Raw genomic sequence first — 22,673 nt, forward strand, 5'->3', positions numbered from 1 at the left:
ATTCATACTAACTGGATGTGTCTCAATGAAAGCAGTAACTGGATTTGTCAAACTAGAGCATTTATTCTTCTGCTCCATCACTTCAGTATTCTCATGTAACAATACAAAATAGGGAATCTGCACAATGTGATGAAGGAATTAGAAGACTACCACTGGTTGTAAACCCAAAATATATTCAGGTCAATGTGTACATTTTAACAGACATATGGTCACTTTAACTCCATATATTACTGCAATTACTAAAAAACCCACATACTTGACAAGAAGGAAATTTGAGTCAAGCTTGAAAACCAAATATGTGAAAGTTAAAACCTAATTCAGAGTACACCAAAGGGTGGTATTCATGTTATCATAGTTTAATTGATCATATCTGGTTTTGTGTCCTTCCTATACATATTCTATATATTATTTTGTCTTTATGACTTACACAGAAAAAGTCTGCTCACCTTTCTGCAGACAAGTTATGGAACATAATGCCTTGTACTCTCTGTGGTCTGAGACAGCTACAGGATTGCTCTTAAAAGCTTGCCATGTGTTTATCAAGACTGACCTTCTTACTAGCTTAAAAATTAATTGCCCTCTGATTTCTGTGATTTCTTCAGCAAGTAAGAATGTGGCCAATGAGATGAGATGTTAGTAAACAGCCAAATATGTCAATTTTGGCTGCAGAAAAATGCATAGTATTTTTCATAAGTAAACAAACAGGTGCTAGTGACTTTGATAAGAAAAATATTTGGAAATAATTTTGAGTTTTAATGCAGCCAGTGTAAGTTACAGTATGGCATGTTTAATTATGGAATATCGCTCAATAATGTTAATAGAAAAGTTGTTAAATGTATTTGATTCAGTTATGTTACATTAGGAAGGTTTTATTTCTTATTTGTTCCTAATTCCTTAAAAATTAAGAGGTTGTGTTGCAGATGACACCAAGTTGGGGCAGGTGTTGATCTGTTAGAAGGTAGGAGAGCTCTGCAGAGGGACCTTGACAGGCTAGACAGACGGGCAGAGTCCAACATGATGGCATTCAATAAGTCCAAGTGCTGGGTGCTGCACTTTGGTCACAACAACCCCATGCAGAGCTACAGGCTGGAGAGCTGCCAAACAGAAAGGGACCTGGGGGTGCTGATTGGCAGCCACCTAAACATGAGCCAGAGTGTACCCAGGTAGCAAAGAAGGCCAATGGCATCCTGGTCTGCATCAGAAATAATGTGGCCAGGAGGAGCAGGGAGGTCATTCTGCCCCTGTACTCAGCACTGGTTAGGCTGCACCTTGAGTACTGTGTCCAGTTCTGGGGCCCTCAATTTAAAAAAAGACATTTGGACTCTTGAACATGTCCAGAGAAGGGCAACAAGGCTGGTGAGAGGCCTTGAGCACAAGCCCTATGAGGGGAGACTGAGGGAGCTGGGATTGTTTAGCCTGGAGAAGAGGAGGCTCGGGGGAGACCTTATTGCTGTCTACAACTACCTGAAGGGTGGTTGTAGCCAGGAGGGGTTTGGTCTCTTCTCCCAGGAAATCAGCACCAGAACAAGACGACACAGTCTCAAACTATGCCAGGGGAGGTTTAGGCTCGAGGTGAGGAGAAAGTTCTTTACAGAGTTGTTAGCTGTTGGAATGTGCTGCCCAGGGAGGTGGTGGAGTCACTGTCCCAGGAGGTGTTAAAGAGGGGATTGGATGTGGCACTTGAAGCCATGGTTTAGTAGTCATGAGGTGTTGGGTGACAGGTTGGACTTGATCTCTGAGGTCTCTTCCAACCTTACTGATTCTATGATTACGTAAATGTGCATAAGACAGAACTAATGTTTCACAGTTGGTTTTGTTTGTTTGTTTCAGGGATCTTTCAAATAACAGAATTGGCTGCCTAACACCAGAAATGTTTGTTGGACTTAACAGTCTTCATAAACTGTGAGTATGACACCAGTTTTGTTTTAAACAGGGGAAATCAAAACTGCCACACGGCTTATCTGAGGACATTTGGTGATAAACTTTCATTACAAGTAAATGGTATGTTTTGTGCTAAAAAAACCCAATCCCTCTCCTGAGTCTTTGATTGTGATAACTTGATAAAGATGTTGATTCTGTGTGTAATTGTAACATCTATCAGAACTGGAAGTAACTAAATGTCACTTTCACATTGAAAAGAGGCTGATCATGACATTTTTTGTTAGAGTGTGGTTTTGTCTGCGTGTCTTGGATACAACTACAAGTCAAACAAATGAGACTTACATAGGTTAAAGTGGATACATTTTGCTTTCTATCCATTACAGATCAATTAGAATTCTGTAACTTTCCTGTTTTTCCCATAAGTGCATTTTGTAAAAAGCAGTAAGCATATATTGTGGAAAAAAAAAGTCTGATGTATTGAGTACAATTGGAATACCAGGCTAGTTCAAATTGCCTCAGAAATATCAACTTTAGACTGTCCTTTTAAGGTGTTGTGTTGTAGGTTTGTCACAGTACTTTGAGTCATTAGTTTATCATATGCAACTGCACTAGAATATACTCTAGGCAGCAAAGCAATCAACTTGCATATCCATAAGCATGCCAGAGAGCCTGTGTGATGATAGATTATCAGGCTATTCTAGAAAGAGCACTTAGAATATAGGAGATTGTAATATTATGTCAGGCTGTTCAGTTTTTGGAAGAATCAGGTGGCTGGGGACAAGAAATAAAATGTACAACGATAAAGTTTGCTGGTAGATACTAAGTTAACCAGAGAATTGGAGACAAGAGTTGATTTAGTAGGATAAAGTAATATACAGGACTTCATGACTTGGCAGTAAAATGACAGATGAAATTTAATGTAGATAAATACTAAGCAATGCAAGTGAGAGAAAACAAATCTGGGCTAACCATTAAAACATAGGAAAGATATTTTGAGATTATAGCGGATTATGCTGTGAGAACATCTGCTCAGTGCTCAGCATGATTTAAAGAAAATAACCAGGGAGTATTATTAAAGGAAGAGAGAACAAATTGGAGAACATCCATTGTACTATCAAGGGAAAAGGCAAAAAAAAAAATTGTGTTTATAATACCATGGGCTGTTCCAGTCTGCTCATGTCAGGGGAGAACAAAGAGGAATGGCTAAAGTTATGGTATGGTACAGGCAAGTACTAGGAGTAAGTTGTCTGCAACTTTCCTGGTTGGGAAAGGGACAATTCAAAGGAAGGGTCCTGATTTAAATGGACATTTGGACAGACCTAGGAGGTCTCTGTATCTTCATTTGCATCTGTCTTCATTCCAGAATGGGAAGTCTCTGCTCCCTGCTCACTGCAGGGGTATTGGACTAGATGACCTTTAGAGGTCCCTTCCAACCTGAGCAATTCTATGCTTCTATGAAATAAATTCCTAAACTGCATCATAATGTTAAGTCTCATACTTTATTTTCTTACTCTTCAGCCAGTTCTGACAATTCCTTGGAAAAATAGGGAAAGCTTTCTAGAAAGATTTGCCATGAGGTCTGACTTGCCTGGATGTGTTTGAAGGTTGTTTAGACATGGTGCTTGGGGATACAGTTTAGGGGTGAACTTTATAGAGTAGGGTTATTGGTTGGACTTGGTGATCCTGAGGGTCTTTTCCAACCTGAATGTTTCTGTGATTCTGTGAGGTCAAGATGACACCAGGTAAAGGCTGAAATCTGATATGCTTACTGATCACACTAATGAAAGCAACTGTCCCAAAACTTTTTGGGTAAAACCAAATGAGAACAGATAATGGGAAGAGTCTTGATAGCACGTGGATGACTGTTCATCTCTTCGCTCATCTCAGATGAGCCAGGGAAGCCCAACTCAGCTAATGAGGGTTGCTGGGTTTCTTTACTGTGCACAGTGACCATGACTGTGATTATATAGTGAGGTTACTACAGGAAGTATGTTTCATTCAAAATGGTGAAGTCGCCTTATTAAATGAGGGGTTCTTCTGGATGCTAGGGACTGCCTCAATAGAATATGTTCAAACCTGTATTCTCTCAGGGAAACATGTCTATAAGTTCAGACTGTGAATCTTCCATTCCTCATCTTAAAAGCTAATTAAAGATATAGAATTTCAGTCCTGTAAGGAACAGAAATTCACTCACAGCGAGCATACAGCATTTGGTTTGTGACAGTGTTTGGCTGTACTATCCCTTTACTCTGACAACCAGAAAAGAGCATGGCAGTATATCTCCACATCCTTCACTGATACCATAGATGTTGGGTACAGGCATAATGTGCATGCTGAATACATGTAGTTACTGGGCTGATCAAACCATACCATTACAGTTACCATATCCTTGTACATTCTAGTAACTTCTGCAACTGTCCCACTGTTGACAAATCATTTCTGAGTGTGTAGATCCAGAGAAAGTCTCACCAGTTTCCGCTACACTGTCATTAACACTGAATTTCTTGCATCTAGTATATATTTTTTTGCATCCTAAGTAAATATTCACTTTTTATTTCCTCAAGGTGGAACTGAGTATCATTTCCATGTGGGTGCAGATCCAGGGCTTTCTATATTGTATTCCTTCTGAGGTTCAAGTTTACAGCAGAAATTTGAATTAGACATTCCTTATAAGCGTAATTTTTCAAGTGACACTCTTGTTACACTATTTACTTTGAATAATATTATTCAAAATTACTAGACCTCTCATCTTCAAGAACATCCTCCTCTTGTATGATGGGTCTCATAATATTCATCAGTTCTTAGTTTTGTTATTGCCAGCTGTCATTTTCACATGCTTAGATTTCTGAGCCAGAGCTATTGGTAAAAGCATTAAATACAGTCACAAGACTGTTTCTGCAGAATGCCAGTAGTCTCACCCTCCACTCTTCTGTCCATTATCTTACAGTGTCTTAACAATAAATGCACTTAATGCCACGTTCTTTGTGCTTTTATGGATGTTATGTCCATGTGTCAGTGGAAAGAATGATGATTTTAGTAACTGTAGGCCTGGTCTCATTGGACTTGATGCAGTGACTTGAGTTCTGAAACAAAGAAAAATGGAAAAAAATGCTGGCAAATTGAAAATGGGGAAAATCCATGCATCCATTGAAGAGATATCATATAATCATATAAAATATCACAAATTTTATAGACAAGGAAAATTATATAATTATTTTCATATACATCTGACTTGGTAAGCAGGAGAAATCCATTACCTTTTCATACTGGTGTTTTCACATGAGTGGAATCAGCCTAGAAGTTCTCCAGATTTTTATTTTCATTTAATTTTAACAAGTTCTGCAGATCAGTAGTCATACTGTAGATGGTCTTGAGTAAGATAATTTCCAGCATTTAGTGTATGCTTCTCCCATAAATATCTACAATCCAAAATGACCAACCTTCCTAAACAGAAAGTAGTAGTAATGGGATATATGTAGGCTATCAATAATACCTACTTTCTCCATTTCTTTATTTATAGTATAGTTATTAAAGTGCTTTTTGCACCTTTTGTAGTATATTTTTGAGAGTTTAACTTGATATTTGTTAATTCTCATGGTTCCTCAATGCTTCCTGTATTTTTGCTAACCTTTTCCTCTTCATTATAGCCTCTCTAATTCTTGATCTTTTAAAGCCTGAATCCTTTTTTCATTATTTAGGGTTTGGTTATTGATTAATTTAGTCTGTCTTCTGGTTTTATTGTTTGGCTTTTAAATTGCCTTTTTACCATAGACTTAACAAATGTGGCCATCCTACATTCCAATTAACACACTTCAGTATTTCTTTATTGATTGCTTTATTTTTATTTATTATTTTTCTAATTTAAAGAGTCTGTCCTTTGGAAATCAGAGGCATAGTAATAGATAAGTTGAAACTCCCCTTGCATCTGAAGTAAATCAGGTCATGATTGCTATGTCAAAAGCCATGACCTGCTTTTCTGTAGGGACTGTCCTCCTTACTAAACCAGAGTACCATTATTAGTGAAGAAGTACAATCCTAATCTCCATCAAAAGGAACACTTCCTTGCCATTCAAAGAATCACTTGTTCTTTGATACTTAGAAACCTCACAATGACATCATCCTAATGGTAATTATTTGAACTGAGATCTCAGTTTGTCTCTGGTCTAAGAACTGGTGATTGTTAGTTGTCTGCAAGATAATGCCACTTAGTATTTCTCAAATATTTTATGGCTTTTTTTCCCCTTGAAGTTCATACAAACTTTCCACAATCAGACTTAAAAAAAAAATAATATTTGAAATACAATAAGTCCCCTTTCTATTGCTTCCAATACCTCTGAGTTATCATTTTAGGGGTACGAGAAAGCTGTTCTATCAAAAGGTTATGGAGAAGCATTTTCTTAGTGTAACATTCCTGTGTATAATTGTACCAAGGGAAAGATGTCAGGTTCTTAAACATGGAACTGCTTTCATAACCTTCAATTGTGGTTTACATTACTGAAGGAGCACTATATAGATATATGCATATGCATTGATTTATGCCATTGTTGATTATGGTAATTAGAGCTTTCCTGCATTACATTTAGGAAAGTGCAGAAGGATCTTTGCAGGCTGTTACCAAAACCAGTAGGGAGAGCCATGAGTCCACTGGAAGGAGCAAAAGACATAAATCTTTTTATGTGCCAGAGACAGTATTTTCTTGCGCTGTTTACAAGCACAGATACCAGGTGAAACAAATTAACACACTCAATCTTGTAAATCTAATTCAGTTTGAAAATATGGGATTACATCTGAAAAAATAACTTTAGGGCTAATCTGACATAGGATGTTTAACCAGAGGATGTGATGCATATATCTGAGTACAGTAAATCTATGTATAAATACGTTACTGACTTGATGGATGGCAACTGCCTGAGCTTTCAGGGTAAAACAAGCTGTCTTCAGAGGGCTAGGTGGTTTTGTGTAGTCTGTTTTGAACAGAACAACCTACACAATTCTTGAATTAAGAAAATACTCATTTGTAGCACCATCTAGAAGTGTTTTGAAAACATGAACACATGCAGAAACCACCAAAAAAATTATAAGAAAGTATGTAGAAGAGTTTTACTCCAATTGAATCAGAATGTGTATTTCAATGAGTAGGAATTGAATTTCAAGTTACTAATGAAATCTAAAATTTTGCACAGCTCCTGCAATTACTGCAGTTAGTGAGTTGTGATTCTGTTCCATGAGACTTGAATTTTATACCTTCTTGGATTTGATGATCTCTACTGTGAAAATGATTCCAAGATGCTTTCACATCATATGACAGATGGAGCTGACAGTCCCTCAGATACTATAAGAGAAGATTTATTATGTCTGCTAAGATATTAGCTTAACTTTTTTGGCTTATATATTACCCCTTGGCTGTTTTTATGCTGTGATGAGATACATGTATTTTAAATAGGAGTGACATAATTGAATACAACAAATCTTCCAAATCTCCTTTGGCTTCTTGGTGGCCGTGTTTCAGTGCTTTGTTCCAGTATTACATATGTAAATACATTTCTGCTTGGAAATGGACCTGCTATCCACATTAATTCATTTACATTTAATTTAAATATCAAGACCTCTTTAATACTGGGATGATGCTACTGTACCAATATACCATTTCATTAGTTGCTATAAGTTAGCTCTTCAGGTTCTGAAATGTTGCAACCTTTAAGCTGTTTCAACAAGTAGCTGCTACTGGATCTTCCTTTTGGAAGTTCAAAACAGAATTCTTCCTTTCTTACAACTGTTTGATGTGTATCTCATTGATTCTTCATTCTGCCTCTCATCACCAGCAGTTAGCTTTATGATATTATCATTCCATAAATGCTAGTGTGACCTCCCTGTTGTCATTGAAGCAACCACTTTGTATGATGCCAGAAATAAAGTACAAAACCAGTAACATAGTGAATCAGTGTCCCCACATAAGCAGCATCAATATGCCCTGAAACCTGCCCTTCCTGGATTTCTGTTGTACTTTTTTAGCCCTCTTATCCTAAGTCTTTTCGCATAGACAATCAGTCACCCTTGCATTCAGCTTTTGATTTTTAATATTGCTTATAAGAGTGAAGCATTCTCCATATTCATATACTCCTGCTTCTACCTATATTTTGTCTCAGAATGGTCCTTTGAGACATGTAACTGCCCCTGACTGTTTTATGACATTTATCACTTATATTAAAGCTTTTGACAAAAGTGTTTTATTCATTTCTGTAAAAGCACAAGAGTGGTATATGAAAAGAAATGTGTGGGACCTTAGATGCAAGACTAAAATGTTTACCTCTGATAGAAAGCATGTTTCTGCTAATGGGGTATGTTAATGTCACAGCAAGTGCTATCAGCTTTGGAGTGCATTAATTTGTTATGTTTGAAATGTTTACAAACTGGGTGATACAGATGTTTTTAGAACAAATGTCCTTTTAAATCAAGCTAGACTGAGTTGTTAGGATATTTGAAATGGCGGCATTTCATGACACTGTGCATTTGGAGATTATTTAATGCATAACACGAATGATGTGAACTGACAAGCAAGGCATTTGCACTGGGCTGCAGATAACTAGCTTGGAAATGCATGTGTTCTTGGGGTGATTTGAGAAGATTTTTGAAACTTCTGTTAGAGAAGAGGCTATTTCCATTGTTGGAGATCCAGATGTTGTAATTATGTGGATTTGGGGCATAGAAACTCTCTGCTTTATGACTAGTACAACTCTGAACATGATCTTAGTTTGCTAATTTTCAGTTGTAATATGGAAACTTCAAACCAGGCCATTGCCTGAAGAATATGAAAGAATGTGAAAATTGGCTTACTGGCTTTGAACTTCTGAACTGTCAGGAATTCAATTATTCCAGCACTTGGCAAACCCACTGAAGAAAAGGGTTGCGTGCTTCTCTGTCATGATAAAAGGAAATTTTAGTTAGATGGGGGTCGGGCACTTCTCCCAGGCAACTAGTAACAGGACAAGAGGGCATGGTATGAAGCTATGCCAGGAGAGATTTAGGTTAGATATTAGGAAGCACTTCCTCATAGAAAGGCTGATTAGGCACTAGAATGGACTGTTCAGGGAGCTGGTGGAGTCACCATCACTGGAGGTCTGTAAGAAAAGACTGGATGTGGCACTTGGTGGCATGGTTTAGCTGATGTGGTGGTGTTTGGTCATAGGCTGGACTTGATGATCTCAGAGGTCTTTTCCAGCCTCAATAATTCTGTGATTCTGTGAAAAAGAAGTAATAAATCTGGAAATGGTACATAAGTCAGGAATTTTTAGATTAGCACAGTGCAGGTCAGTTCTTGCCATCTTAGTGAATTTGGTAGGACCCACGCAAAGTGCAAAGATTCTATAGACGCAGAATGGGCACCACTGATGGTACATAGCAACCATACATCTGCTGACCTCTGCCACAGTATTTCTCTTTCCTAAAATACTGAGCAGATTGAAAGCTGCCTTTGGTCTGAATGGAATCATCAAACTCATTACTATTTTAAGGAATTGCTCAAATTCTTCTGAGCATTGCTAAATTAAGACACTGTTTTTATTTCTTTACCTGGAGGAGGCATTCTGTATGTACTATAAAAATACAACATAGGTCTCACTGACTAATCACATGAATATTTTAATTTAATTTCTAGAACAGTCTCTTTCAGAATTCTACTGTATTATGTATGTAGGAATGTTCCTGTTTATTAGACCAAGTGGTTTGTGTGTATACCTGCTGTGAAAATTTAAGTGGTGATAGCATATGATTTTCTTTAATTATTACTGTAAGTTTATGAAAAAGCAATGTACAAATTTAAGTATGCTTTTACTGTTGTCAAGAAAACACATTCTATAGTAATTTTATTTTCCTCTTGTGTTTGTTATTACTGACTGTAAATTGTTTTCTTTCTAGGAATCTGTCAGGAAATATTTTTTCAAGTCTCATGAATGGGCTTTTTTCTGAGTTGTTAGCTCTGAAAGCACTGTAAGTATCATTCCTTATATTCAGAAATCTGAAATGTTTGAAAAAGACATTAGAATAAACATAGCAGAGTTGAATATGAATTCAAACACAATTATTTCTAACAATGCATTCCAGAGCAGCATTTTGCTTTCAATGTCTCTCTGCTATTGGTGAGCTGCCATCTTTTACCTGTCATTGTGAAACAAACATAACTAACAATCGACTCTGTTCCTGTCTAGCCCAGTCTAGCCATCCTGACTAGCATCTGTGGGTTTTTATCATTTATAAGCTTATATTCAAATTTAATTCAGTAGTCAGGTATGCTGTTCTGTATCCAAATCCAGAATTTTGACATAATGTCTTGAAAGCCCTTATCAGTGGGACAATATGTATCAGTTTTCTCAGGATATCTTTACAATTATACATCTATAGTTATAAATCCATAGCTATGTATCTGTCTAGAATTACTTGTCCTTAGACTTAGATAATTTGAATCTAACAGAAGAAAGCACATTTATGAAACTGGCGTGTATACCAATTGTGATCTTTCTTTGCCTTTCCAGGCATTTCAACACCGATTCACTCATTTGTGACTGTAACCTAAAATGGGTCTTACAGTGGGCCAGAAACGCTTCAGTTCGAATAGCAGAGGAAACAGTTTGTGCTTACCCTAGTACTTTACATGGACAGTCCTTTCGTAACCTGAAGGAAAACCAGCTGATATGTGGTGAGCTGTTCTCTCATTTAACATTACAAACTGAAGTGGAATCCAGAGAAAATATTAAAAACATAGAGTAAGAAATCTGACTTGCCTGTGGGCACAAGAGATTCAAGTATATGGAACGGAAAATACAACTGAGGTTGAAAGATAATGTAAGAAAAATACAAGTTTCTTATTTCATAAAAACAAATATATATATATATATATATATATATGTATATATGCATCTTGCAAGAACACCACTGCTGTTCTGGATATTAGATAACCTGTAATTACGGTTTAAAATATTAAATTGTCACGGTAGCTCTACCTTGTATACTGCGTGAAATTGAGGTTTCCTAAGAAGAATGTTCCTTAAAAGTTGTATCTCTGAGAGTGGGACATAAATGTCAGATTTCATTCTTGCATTTTTCATTTTTATAAACCTGTAACTGTACATCGTTGCAGCGCAGCCTGGAAATGAATAGAATTTCTGCAGTGAGTGAGTGTATTTGAAGATCTATAAGTGAATCACTTTTTGGAGAAGATTTTTCCATCATAGCAAATGTGATCAATATGGTGTGAGGAAGGAATTTTAAAAAAAAAGAAAAAGAATAAATAAAGTCTATGCCACACTGAATACTGTCTAGCAAAGTGCAGACTAAACCAAAGATATTAAAGTATCACATATTGCAGGGAAAGAAATCATTGCCTAAGATGATGCTAGTGGGTTCCCATAATCAGAAGTGTAATTTCACACATACTTGATTAATCACAGTATCTTTGACCTTCTGAATGACAGAAAATCACTGGGAAAACTTTTCTAATGTCTTATCAAAACAAAAGGAAAGTCACACTTTTGTCCTGACAATCACAGGAGGAATGATGTGTGTTGCTAACATGTTTATAGGTGAAAGGAAATCAGTTGACTGGATCAGTAACAAAAAATTTGGTTTCAATAGCAAATACTGATGTTTAGAAGTTGGGAGAAATGTGAAAGTATGTGAGTATCAGCTACAGATGGTCCATCAGCTGAATTGTTACGGAAAGACAGATAACTGTCTGAATAAGGAAATACGGAATGAGCTTTTGTGAGAAAAAGGTGAGAATTTCCAGTAGCCTGTATTGCTGAACAGTTGAAAATCTGCAATACTTCTCAAATATCAAGCTGTCATTTTACAGAGACCCAGCATGGGCATCTTCATAGATCTTCCCAGCAGGGAAAGTCTTTCTCCTGAAAATGCTGGAATGAGCAGAAGAATTGATTAAGGACTGTTGATTGGAATTTCCAGGTTGCCAGTGAATATGAGCCTGAATTTTACAAAAGAAATTAAAGTGATTTCTCAGAATCTTATGCTTCAATTCCTAATAGGCCTCATTACCACAGGTCTGATACAGAATTCATAGTGCCCATCTAGTTCTCATTGCTATTTATAATGTCCACAGAATGCTTGACAAGGTTTGTAATGACTGCCAGTAGTTTGACACCTCTTTTAATATCTGCAAAGTGCTTCATGGTGGTTGTATTTGCTGAGCCTTTTGCTAGCTCAGTAATGTCTGCCAGCTACTTCGCAGTGCTCATAATATCTGTTGGGCAGCTCACAGTACACAAAACATTTAGCAGTTTCATTTTCAGTAACTTAATTTGAACTTACGCATAATAAAAGGCTGCCTGGCACCAAAATAATAACAGCTATTGAGAATCCTTAAAAAGTAACCAATGATGAAATATGCATGGAACTAATCAAATTAAACATATTATAAAGAAAATAATAAGTGATTTAAATGTCTACCAGTGTCAGACATTTATAGGTATTTATATTCCTTCTACGTGCTAGAAAATGACATGAAGTTTCACAGTCACAAGATTAGCGAAAGAAACAAAAGGAATGGAAGAGAGAAAATCAAGATAGAAGGAAAATGGCAAAGGTCTTGTAGGCAAGTTAGGGAATTAACCAGAAGTTAAAGTATGTGTACAAGAAACTAGATAGAGAAAATTCTGAGTAGCCACAAGGAGCAGTATATCTTGAGTTTTATTTTATATTTGCACTGGGGAAAAAAATAATCTCTTGGATTTCTTTCTGGCAAACCTTTTTCATGCATCTGATAACTCATGGTAGGCAAAGTAGTCACCTGTTAAAAACAGTGAAAAACCTACTTTTTTTTTAAAAAATAGAAGTTAATTAAAGTAACTGCAGAGTTGTAGAATTCACAGGGTTCTGCTAACATATTTCATTAACATCTTCTAAGAGATACTTACATCTTCTTTAACAACAAAATCTTCAGCTCTCAGAAATGTTCAACTATAAACCAGTTTTTGCCCATGTTGGAAATAATAGTGAAGAGTTAGTTTGATGGTGAAAGATGGTTTTCCCTTTGTTTACTCCCTTAATGATGAGGAGCTGTAATGAATTCATTACAGTATGAACAGTGTATCTGAAAAATGTTTGTGCAATTGTTATCGTGCAGGTCCTTGTTACCATTTCTCCAGGACTCCAAACAGAACTTACTCAATTTACAGAAGGAAAATGGCATTTTCCTGAATACCAATGCTATAAATTCCACCTGAGGCCTAATAGGAGTCTGTGATTTTCCATTGCATACATTATCAACATCAATGGATTCTGTAGACCAATTTCTCCACTCAGGAAAGACCTTCATGAGCTTTTGGTCTTAAGATGACTATAAAAGATTGCTCTTAAGGCTGGGTTTTGGTTATTTACACTCATGAACGAGATATTAGAATTCAGTTTCTCAGTCTCAAAGCTGCATTAGTGCTATTGAACTGATAGCACTACGTAGTAAAAGTTCAGTTGTTCTTTAAGTTGCAGTTGACACACAGCTCTGATGAAGCCTCTTTCTGTTAGAAAACATTGACTCATCAAAATGGTCATTAGGAAAAGTGCTAACTTCCTTGTATCTCCCCAATTAAATTTTATTTAAAGTTTAGAAAGTAGTTGACATAATATGAATAATCTTTACATAAGTTATTTGGCTGAAAATGATGCAAATAGTTTCTAAATTGTACCAAAAATATTGTAAAAGTCAAAGTATAACAATAATTTTGTAGTGATTCATGACAATATTATTTATTTCTTTCCATGATAAAGAAAAGTAATGCTCCTGGGACAGAATACTGTTTCTCACACAAGTCTCCTACAGATTAAAGTGTTTCTTTTTGCAAATAAGTTTTCTCTACAGATGTTTGTAAATAAGCAATTGTGACCATGTCATTACCTTTTTTAATGAAAAATATTTCTTCAAAAGTAAGGATAAGAGGATATTAAGAAATTATTATACTGGGGGTTTTTGCTTAGTGTTTTATGCACTTCTATATAAATTACATCTTTGCTCCTTATCATTATCCATGTTTCTGTGCAGGGAGTGGGTAAGTTTAGTTCTTTTCTTGGTGTCAGTAGCTTTTCAGGTTTATGTAGTCTACTGTTTTTACATTGGGCATCAAATTGTTGCATGGATCTATAAAGCACAGAGGTTAAAACAACTGGATGTAGAATCTTGTCAATTCTCTGGAAGTGTAAAGTGGAGTGATGCCTAGATTGTTTCTCAAATCACTTCACTCTGTTTGGCCAGATCATTTTATACACATACATCTGCACCATTTCATCATTTCAGCACTTTCAGGCAAACATTACCCTTCTTGTTGTCACCTGTACCTTTCTAGCAGTCTACTGCAAGCCAGTCTGGCAGTAAACCTGATAAAACAATCTTTAATAGTCTTGAATGATTCTCAGGCTATGTTAGCAGAGTTCTTTCTAGCTATTTGCATCTGATCCTTTCATGACGAACTGTCTAAATGTTATCCTCTAATGCTTACCTTACTGCTTACCTGCACCTGCCTTTTCCTTGGAAGAAATTAATTACTTACTTGTGCCTTTATTATGCTTCTGCACTGAATTTTTCTCTTCCCCACTTTCTTATTTGCTGTGTTGTATTGAATGTTAGAAAATCTTGCATGTTGAACTGCTTCAGCATAGGACTGTAGGGCAAAAGTTAAAAGTTCTAAGGGACAGCATTATTTATTCATCTATATTGTGCATATCTAGTACCAGCATAATACATATATACTACCAAAATACACACACACACACCCCCATATATATGTGTGTATATATATATATTAAAAAAAAAATAAAACCCCCTGGTATTATTATTAATGTATGTTCTTTATAGACCATCCTCAGTAAAGAAACTTCCAGAGTAAGGTAATAGATATAAACTCAAATGTTAGATACATTAATTTTAAGCTGAAGTGGCAAGGGAAAGTATGGTGAAAATAGAACTTGCAGAGCACATAGTGATAGCAAATTACAAAACAAAATACTGCATCTGAATCATATTTCTTTTTTGTATTAGCATGACTGAGATAGAATCTCTTTTACATAGTGTCTCATCTACTAGAATGGGTGTAGGGTGGCCTTCCGAGACTCAGAGGCCTGTTTTTAAGAGGCTGTGAGTAACCAGAAGTTGGTTTTGAATTGTCTTGCTGCCCTGGGTACTAGATGTTCATGAAAATCAACTGTAGCATGTTCCATATGGCTTAGAGGGATTGCTGGATTGTTACAATATGATATTTTGAAAGTATGCATTATGACAAAATATCCATTCTCTTTGTGGGTAGTGTGCCTATTGGTTGTGATGTTTTACATCAAAATTGTGGAGAAAAATTGAGTTGGTTCATAATTAACTCATAGTTTTAATAGCGAATTAGACTTGTCACTAGGGGGCTGTGTCAACAGTAAAGAAGAATAAAAGTCCATCCTACTGAAAAGAAGGGTGAGAAAGAATGGAATATAATACCTCTATGTTCTGGGTGTTTGAATTATTATTCAGTCTCTGAATTCTGTAAACTACCTTAGTTTAAAGGGTTAGTTCATGAGTTAAACAAGTTACAACTTGTTACCCATAAAATATTACTGCAATGTGCTTATTTTGGTATAACAGTCTCCCTGCTTAGGTGGAGTACTGCAAAGGGAGGAACACAAATCAAAGGGATAGATCTTTTTCTGGCTTCTGTATTTTGCAATACAATTCATTAAATATTTTATAGAATATGTAAATAATGTATTGGAAAGGTAGGGATACATTTGTTAGGGAATTGTTTGTCCTTAACTAGCGCTTTGTCTTTTGTAGTTTGCCTCACTTCACTGAGAATCAGAGTACTCATGTTCTACAGGAGCAGAGGTTAAAATGTAAACACTTTCTGCTTTGATGCTCTGTATCTGTTCACATTGAAACTAATGGAAAGCAAAAAAGATAAAAGAGCACATTTATATTCTTTATACAATCTTTCTAGTTGTGTTCTCAGACATATCTTGACCTAGCGATATCTTGATGTAATTTCTTACACAGAAACCTATGAAGCATTTTCATCATTACTTACCTACTGTTGTTTTATAATCTGCATTTCTCATGCTTAAATATCAGCAGAAGATTAAGGCAGATTTCTCCGAGGCCACATGCATCTCCTTAGTCTCTTTTCATAAGTAATCCATTCTAAAATGGCACAAACATTTAGGAGGTCCAAATAGTTGAAAGCACGTAGAGAAATACCATTGGGGGGAAAAAAGAGAACATATTCTTTTCTATATGTCTTGTATAAAGTTTATTAAAACACAGTGTGGCTTTAAGTGCTTTCTAATAGATATTTTAGATGCTGTATATGTTGAAAGGTCCTTTTTACTTGATGTACATGCACATCATTTTCCCTTCAACCCTAGCAGAATAAGTCTGATTCTAGTATCCAAGACTAAGAACTTTGAAAGATATTTGTACTTTTAAAATGCTAAAAATAGAAAAGAATAGATTGATATTGGAAAATTACATCTTTGAAAACTTTTTCAACATTTAAGCCTGAAATCAACTGAATGCATTCAGCATCATTCTGCATCAGATTTTCAGAATACTGTAAAATATTTCACACTAGGAATATTGGTTGAGAAATTATATTTGAAGTTGATTTTTTTTTCATATAGTGACAAAAATTATCTGCTTTTCTATTGCAGTCTTAAAATGGCAGTTGTGTGTGTATATATCTATATATGCACATACATTGATCCTAGAATTTTTCTTTTCTATAGGAAAAATGTTAATTGTCTTAATTTATTTCTTGCAGTGTACTTAAAGCATATTCTTGGTGTCATGTGTTATTTACTTAAATTCAGGGATGGGCTTGAGATTATTGCTTCAGCCATTACTTTCTTAATTTACTACATGAACACAATGTAAATACTGAACTGTTTGGGTTTTTACAGTATGTAGTGACTGACTGAGCTCAAAATCTCAAGTACAAAGAATGATGTATTAATTATCCAGATTTAGATTCCAGTCCTGCAGTTTCTTGGCAGCCCACAGATAGCCTGCTGCATTCATGCAGAGTATCATTGTCTTCAAGAATATGCAAGATCAAGACTTCAACTCCAATTCTGCAGGGAGTGCCTAATCATATGAATAGGTCTAATTACATTGAAATAGGAATATTTGCATTAGTAAACCTTCACAGGATTAGATTTTGCAAGATATGGATATTGATGCCATTAGCTCTAGTTAAATCTTCTTGCAATTATTTCTATTTTACAGTGTTAGTAATTCAGGATTTTTTTGTACTTAACTGGTAGTTAAATCTCCTTGCAGTTATTTCTCTTGTATAATGTTAGCAATTCAGGATTTTTTTTTAACAACAAAAATTGCAATGTCTGTACATCAAATAATGTCAGTGCATTTTGGATCTTTCAGAAATATATGTGGTACATTTGTTTTCTGTCAGAGATAAGTGGCCACTTTGTATATCAAAGCTGGCTTCCATACTACCATTTGGCAATATGAAAGTGAAAATGCTTTAACATTTTGATTCCAAATTTCTCATTTTAATGTGATCAGTTTCAGACTGGGGGGGGGGGGGGAGGGTGTCTGGAGAAAGAGTATGTTGCTCTACTTTTACTATTAAACATTATTATCTAACTCCTTTAGTGGTAATTTCAAACACTGTTGCAAGGTTTGGGACACAAAGTTAAACATCTGAAATATTTAAAACTTATAAATGTGAAATAGTTGAAATATCAAAATCATCTGAGAAATTCAAAAGATGAAGCTTTATTTCTGTGTTTTGTTCTTGCATCTGTGCTCAGAGAGGAACATATAATACAATGGAGCTTTTAATCACTGAAATCTGCTGATTTAGATACCGGAAAACAAACATAATTTGTGTTTCTTACCATAGCTTACTCTGCAACTACATCAGAGGTTTTTAATGTACAATTGTGTCTTATCTTCTACATTGTCTTTGCCTGCTTGTTTCAAAAAGCATGCAGAATAGCTAAAAGAAAGTTTAGCTGAGATGTAATGAGTGAAATCAGTGTAATCAGTGAAAGCAGATAGGAAGGCTCTATAGAGGGACCTGGACCAATTGTATGATGTTCAACAAGACCAAGTGCTGGGTCCCACACTTGGGTCACTATAACCTCATGCAATGCTATGGTCTTGGGGAAGAGTGTGTGGAAAGATACCTGGCAGAGAAAGGCATGGGCGTGTTGATCAACAGCCAGCTGAATATAAGCCAGCAGTGTGCACAGGTGGTCAAGATGGCCCACAACACCCTGGCCTGTACCAGGAATAGTGTGACCAGCAGGACCAGGGTAATGACTGCATCCCTGTACTCAGCACTGGTGAGGTCACACCATAAGTACTATGTTGAGTTCTGGGGCCCTCAGTACAAGAAAGATATTAAGATGTTGGAGCAGGTCCAGAAAAGGGCAGCAAAGCTGGTGAAGGGTCTGGAGAACAGGACTGATGATGAGTGACTGATGGACTTGCGGTTGTTTAGTTTAGAGAAGAGGAGGCTGAGAGGAGACCTTCTTACTCTACAATTATCTGAAAAGAAGCTGTAGCAAGGTAGGTGCTGGTCTATTCTCCCTAGTGAAAGGAAGTGACATCAAGTTGTAGCAGGGGAGGTTTGGACTGGATATTGGAATAAACTCTTTCACTTAAAGGGTTATCAAACAATGGAATAGGCTTCTCAGGGAGGTGGTTGAATCCCCATCCCTGGAGGTGCTTAGAAGATGCATAGATGCAGTGCTAAGAGATGTGGTTTAGCAGCCATCTTGATAGTTAGAGAGTGGTTGGACTCAGTGATCTTAAAGGTCTTTTCTGACCAAAGCTATTCTATGATTCTATGAAATGAAGCCCCTTTACTCTTCAAAAGTTCTGCCTTTGCAGACTTAATTGGCTTTCTCCAAAAACTGGTTGCTTATGAGCAAAGCCGTGGTAAGACAGCCAGCAATATTAAGACTAAGATCCATGGAGTGTCACAGAAAATATATGCTTAATTCTTAAAATGTACATTAGAAGACATGAATTAAATTTTATACTGGTAATTTCAAGAAAAAATGTTAAGCTTCTTTACCAAACTTATATTTGTATTGCCCAGTTAACAGCACTTTTTACAGTTTATTGTAATTAATCTTTCTCTTGTTTTAATTAATCATTCTCATGAGAAGGTTCCCTATAAAGCCTTCTGTTCTAATTAAGTGGAGTATATCATAGTGGTATTTTACATTTTTATAGTATAGTTCATCATATAGCACTTTCTTTAATATGAAAATGGCTGTCAAAAGCTGCAGTTTCTGTCAGTTGGCCTGAGAAAAAATTAAAATGGAAAAAAAAATCATACAGAGACTGGGACAAGTTCTTACTTCCACAGAACTGTCACTTGTTCAGCATCTTTTATGACTTTCACATTTCTTTTTTGTCTGGCATTTTTGTAGCATGGGTGCTCATGCAGCCTGCTGGGTTCTGAGCAATTAGGGGCAATCACTGCCACTCCTGGAACCTTCCTACTGCCATGTTTCCATGGTCTAAGAGTGTAGTAATGATATGAAAATAAAAACGTGGCTGATGATTCTTAAGGTTTGGAAAGATGAGTGCTAACACTGCATTTCCCAGTTAAATAAAGCTAATAAATATATTTTGTAGAGCTAGGTGTTTTACCTTGCCACCCCTCAGGAAGGACCTTGACAGGCTGGACAGATGGGCGGAGTCTAACAGGATGTCATATAGCAAGTCCAAGCGCCAGGTTCTGTACTTTGGCCACAACAACCCTATGCAGTGCTACAGGATGGGTCAGAGTGGCTGGGGAGCAGCCAGGAAGAAAGGGACTTGGGGGTACTGGTTGACAGCCAGCTGAACATGAGCCAGCAGTGTGCCCAGGTGGCCAAGAAGGCAAATGGCATCCTGGCCTGTATCAGGGATGGTATGATCAGCGGGAGCAGGGAAGTCATTGCGCCCCTGTACTCTGCACTGGTTAGGCTGCGCCTTGAGTACTGTGTCCAGTTCTGGGCCCCACACTTGAAGAAGGACATTGGATAATTGAACGAGTCCAGAGAAGGGCAGTGAGGCTGATGAGAGGTCTCAAGCACAAGCCCTGTGAAGAGAGACTGAGGGAGCTGTGGTTGTTTAGCCTGGAGAAGAGGAGGCTCAGGGGAGACTTATTGCTGTCTGCAACTACCTGAAAGGAGACTGTAGCAAGGAGGGGGTTGGTCTGTTCTCCCAGGCAACCAGTGGCAGAACAGGAGGACAGTCTCAAACTGTGCCAGGGGAGGTTTAGGCTCGAGGTGAGGAGAAAGTTCTTCACAGAAAGAGTAATTGGCCACTGGAATGGGCTGCCCAGGGAGGTGATAGAGTCATCATCTCTGGAGGTATTAAAAAAAGGATTGATTGTGTCAGTTGAAGCCATGGTTTAGTTGTCATGAGATGTTAAGTATTAGGTAATAGGTTGGACTTGATGATCTCTGAGGTCTTTTCTAACCTGGTTGATTCTATGAATGTACATAGCCATGAGCCTGCTAGCTTGTTTGCCATAAGGATATCTGAGTAATCAAAATTATCTTTCTAGCAATGGCTTCTGATTCTTGCCAGTGAAGGAATTTGTGTTATGAATCTTCCAATGCCATAGCTCTCAGTATGCCATGGTCTTCAAGTTTTGGGATGTGGTAAATAATCAAAAGCTCCCCAGCTTCTTAATTCAACTTCTAGGGCAGTTTGAAAATAAGAAATTGGAAAATGGCAAGTTTTATATAATAAGAAAAAATCCGTGATGAAAAACACTTCGCTCTTTCTTTTCAAATTCCTTCTAGATATGGCAATACGAAATGTGGGCTTTATCTTGCCTGATGCAGACAATATTTTTTTATTAATTGATTAACTGGACTTGAAACCTTGAATTTCCTGTTGTGGAAATTTCTAGTAGCTGTTGCCATTTTATAAATTAACATTATGATCTCTGGCATTTATATGAAATGCTATTCAGTGAGCCTCTGTATTTCTCTTCTTTCCTACCAAGTCAGTCACTGCTATCATCACTAAACAATGAAGTGTTTTTCCACTGTTCCCTCACTTAAAATGGGTGTAACAAACACAACACACTCAGACCCACTGTAAAAATGATTCTTTATTTTCACAGAGACTTAAAAATCTGAGGAGGATTCTTGCAGACAAAGATGAGCTAAATAAATTTGTCATGACTGGACTTGCCATCGACCTGCTGAGTATTGACTGGGACCTTTATGACTGGGATTTACTAAAAGTGACTAGATATGAATTGTGCTGCTCCCACTCTGCCTTCCTTAGTTACTACACAGGTGTAACTTTAATTAAATTTGTGGAGTTACAGAGTCCAAGTGCTTCTCAGTGAGGCTGTTGTCCAATATTATGATGGTAGGTTTTCTTGATATAACAGCACTGAATTTTAATCTTCTATTTTGTAGAGATGAAGTATATTTATGAGGTTATCCAACCTGGATAACTGAAGCACCAGTAGCAGTGGACTGTGACAGCCTGGGCTCACCGTACTTCTATCTCAGGATAAATCCTAGGATTGCTATTTCTGCTCAGATCCCTGCAGCAGCATCTGTGTTCTTATCAGTGCCTCAGTCTGTGAACTCTGCTCTGCTTGCTCATGAGACATACACCCTTTCTCTCTCTCTTTTTTTTTTTTTTTCTCGGCTTTGATGGCTTTCCAGAAGTTGGCAGGACTAAAACACAATACAAAATGTGTAGCTGAAAAGAAAAGAGCATACTGTCTGAAGCCTTTTCGGTGTAGCACTTGGCATTACAAAATAAACCGAAACCTGTGATTTAATTGTGAGATGCTGTAAGAAAGTACATCTACTTTATGTTCCTGTCCACAAAGCATGGATGATAGTGAAAGGGCCTGATAATATGGTATGGCATATACCTTGCCTTGCCAGCATTATGAATTTGATGGAAATAAGAAGCTATTATGCAAACAGAAACAGAACACTCACCCTGTAGTGAGTGGTAAATGAATATGATGCTAAGCTTTCTTGTCCCAAGCCTAAAAGAGATATCTTAATTTGATATGTTTAATACATGTTGGCATTTGTATTTTCTTGATATTATGTTAATATTTGAGCCAGACAAAGCTTGGTTGAAGCTTGGCTCCAGTTCTGTATTCATTCTTGACTTCTTTGGCATATGGCACTCTCCGTAGCCTTCTGCACCAAACCTTTTGTTATTGTCAGCAAATTTTGCAATATGGAAATTGGTATTGGTGTACTGGCACCTCCCCTTGGCAGAACTGTCCTTCAGAGCAATTTAGATCACTCTCTTTTCTTTAATTCCATTCACAAATATCAACAGATATTATTTGCTGTGTCAGCAATTCAGATCTTTAACTAATGTTTTCAATTTCTTTTTCCTCATTTTCTTCTGTCCTTTTTATCGAACGAGTTCCTGTACTTTGTCCTCACTTCCAGCTTCCCCCTACTGTGCTTCTATGCACATTTGTTTCCTACTGAGTTAGTATACAAATATTAGAGCTCTAACTCACACTTTAGTCAGCAGGATGTACTGCACTCTGTAGGCACACTCAGTTCAAATAAGCCCATTGGCAATACAATAAATCAAGTGATTAACAGGGAGCAAAGTGCCAACCTCTTGCTTTTTCTGTCCAGAAGCTTGTGGTGCACCGTAGTAAACTGAATTTTCTACCAAAAGACTGATGTCAGTGGTGTATCCTAAGACATGAACACTCTTAACCTGCACTGATGTGTGAGCAGCCTGGAGAAACCTGTGGATTTTCCTTTTCCTGGCT

At 36.9% G+C, this 22,673-nt stretch overlaps 1 protein-coding gene across 3 annotated transcripts in view; it reads left to right on the forward strand.

Annotated features, from left to right (window-relative positions):
* LOC137441799 (adhesion G protein-coupled receptor A3-like) overlaps positions 1-22,673 on the forward strand; it is a 257,730-nt gene that overhangs the window by 98,287 nt on the left and 136,770 nt on the right. For all 3 annotated transcript variants that reach the window (XM_068139605.1, XM_068139606.1, XM_068139607.1), the window contains 3 exons: positions 1,831-1,902; positions 9,796-9,867; positions 10,410-10,573. In XM_068139605.1, the coding sequence (XP_067995706.1) occupies positions 1,831-1,902; positions 9,796-9,867; positions 10,410-10,573 (308 nt within the window). The remainder of the gene's footprint in view (positions 1-1,830; positions 1,903-9,795; positions 9,868-10,409; positions 10,574-22,673) is intronic.

This window comes from Melanerpes formicivorus, unplaced genomic scaffold (genome assembly GCF_026170545.1).
Source record: "Melanerpes formicivorus ecotype bairdi unplaced genomic scaffold, bMelFor1.0.p_v2 SCAF_6, whole genome shotgun sequence".
Lineage (NCBI taxonomy): Eukaryota > Metazoa > Chordata > Aves > Piciformes > Picidae > Melanerpes > Melanerpes formicivorus.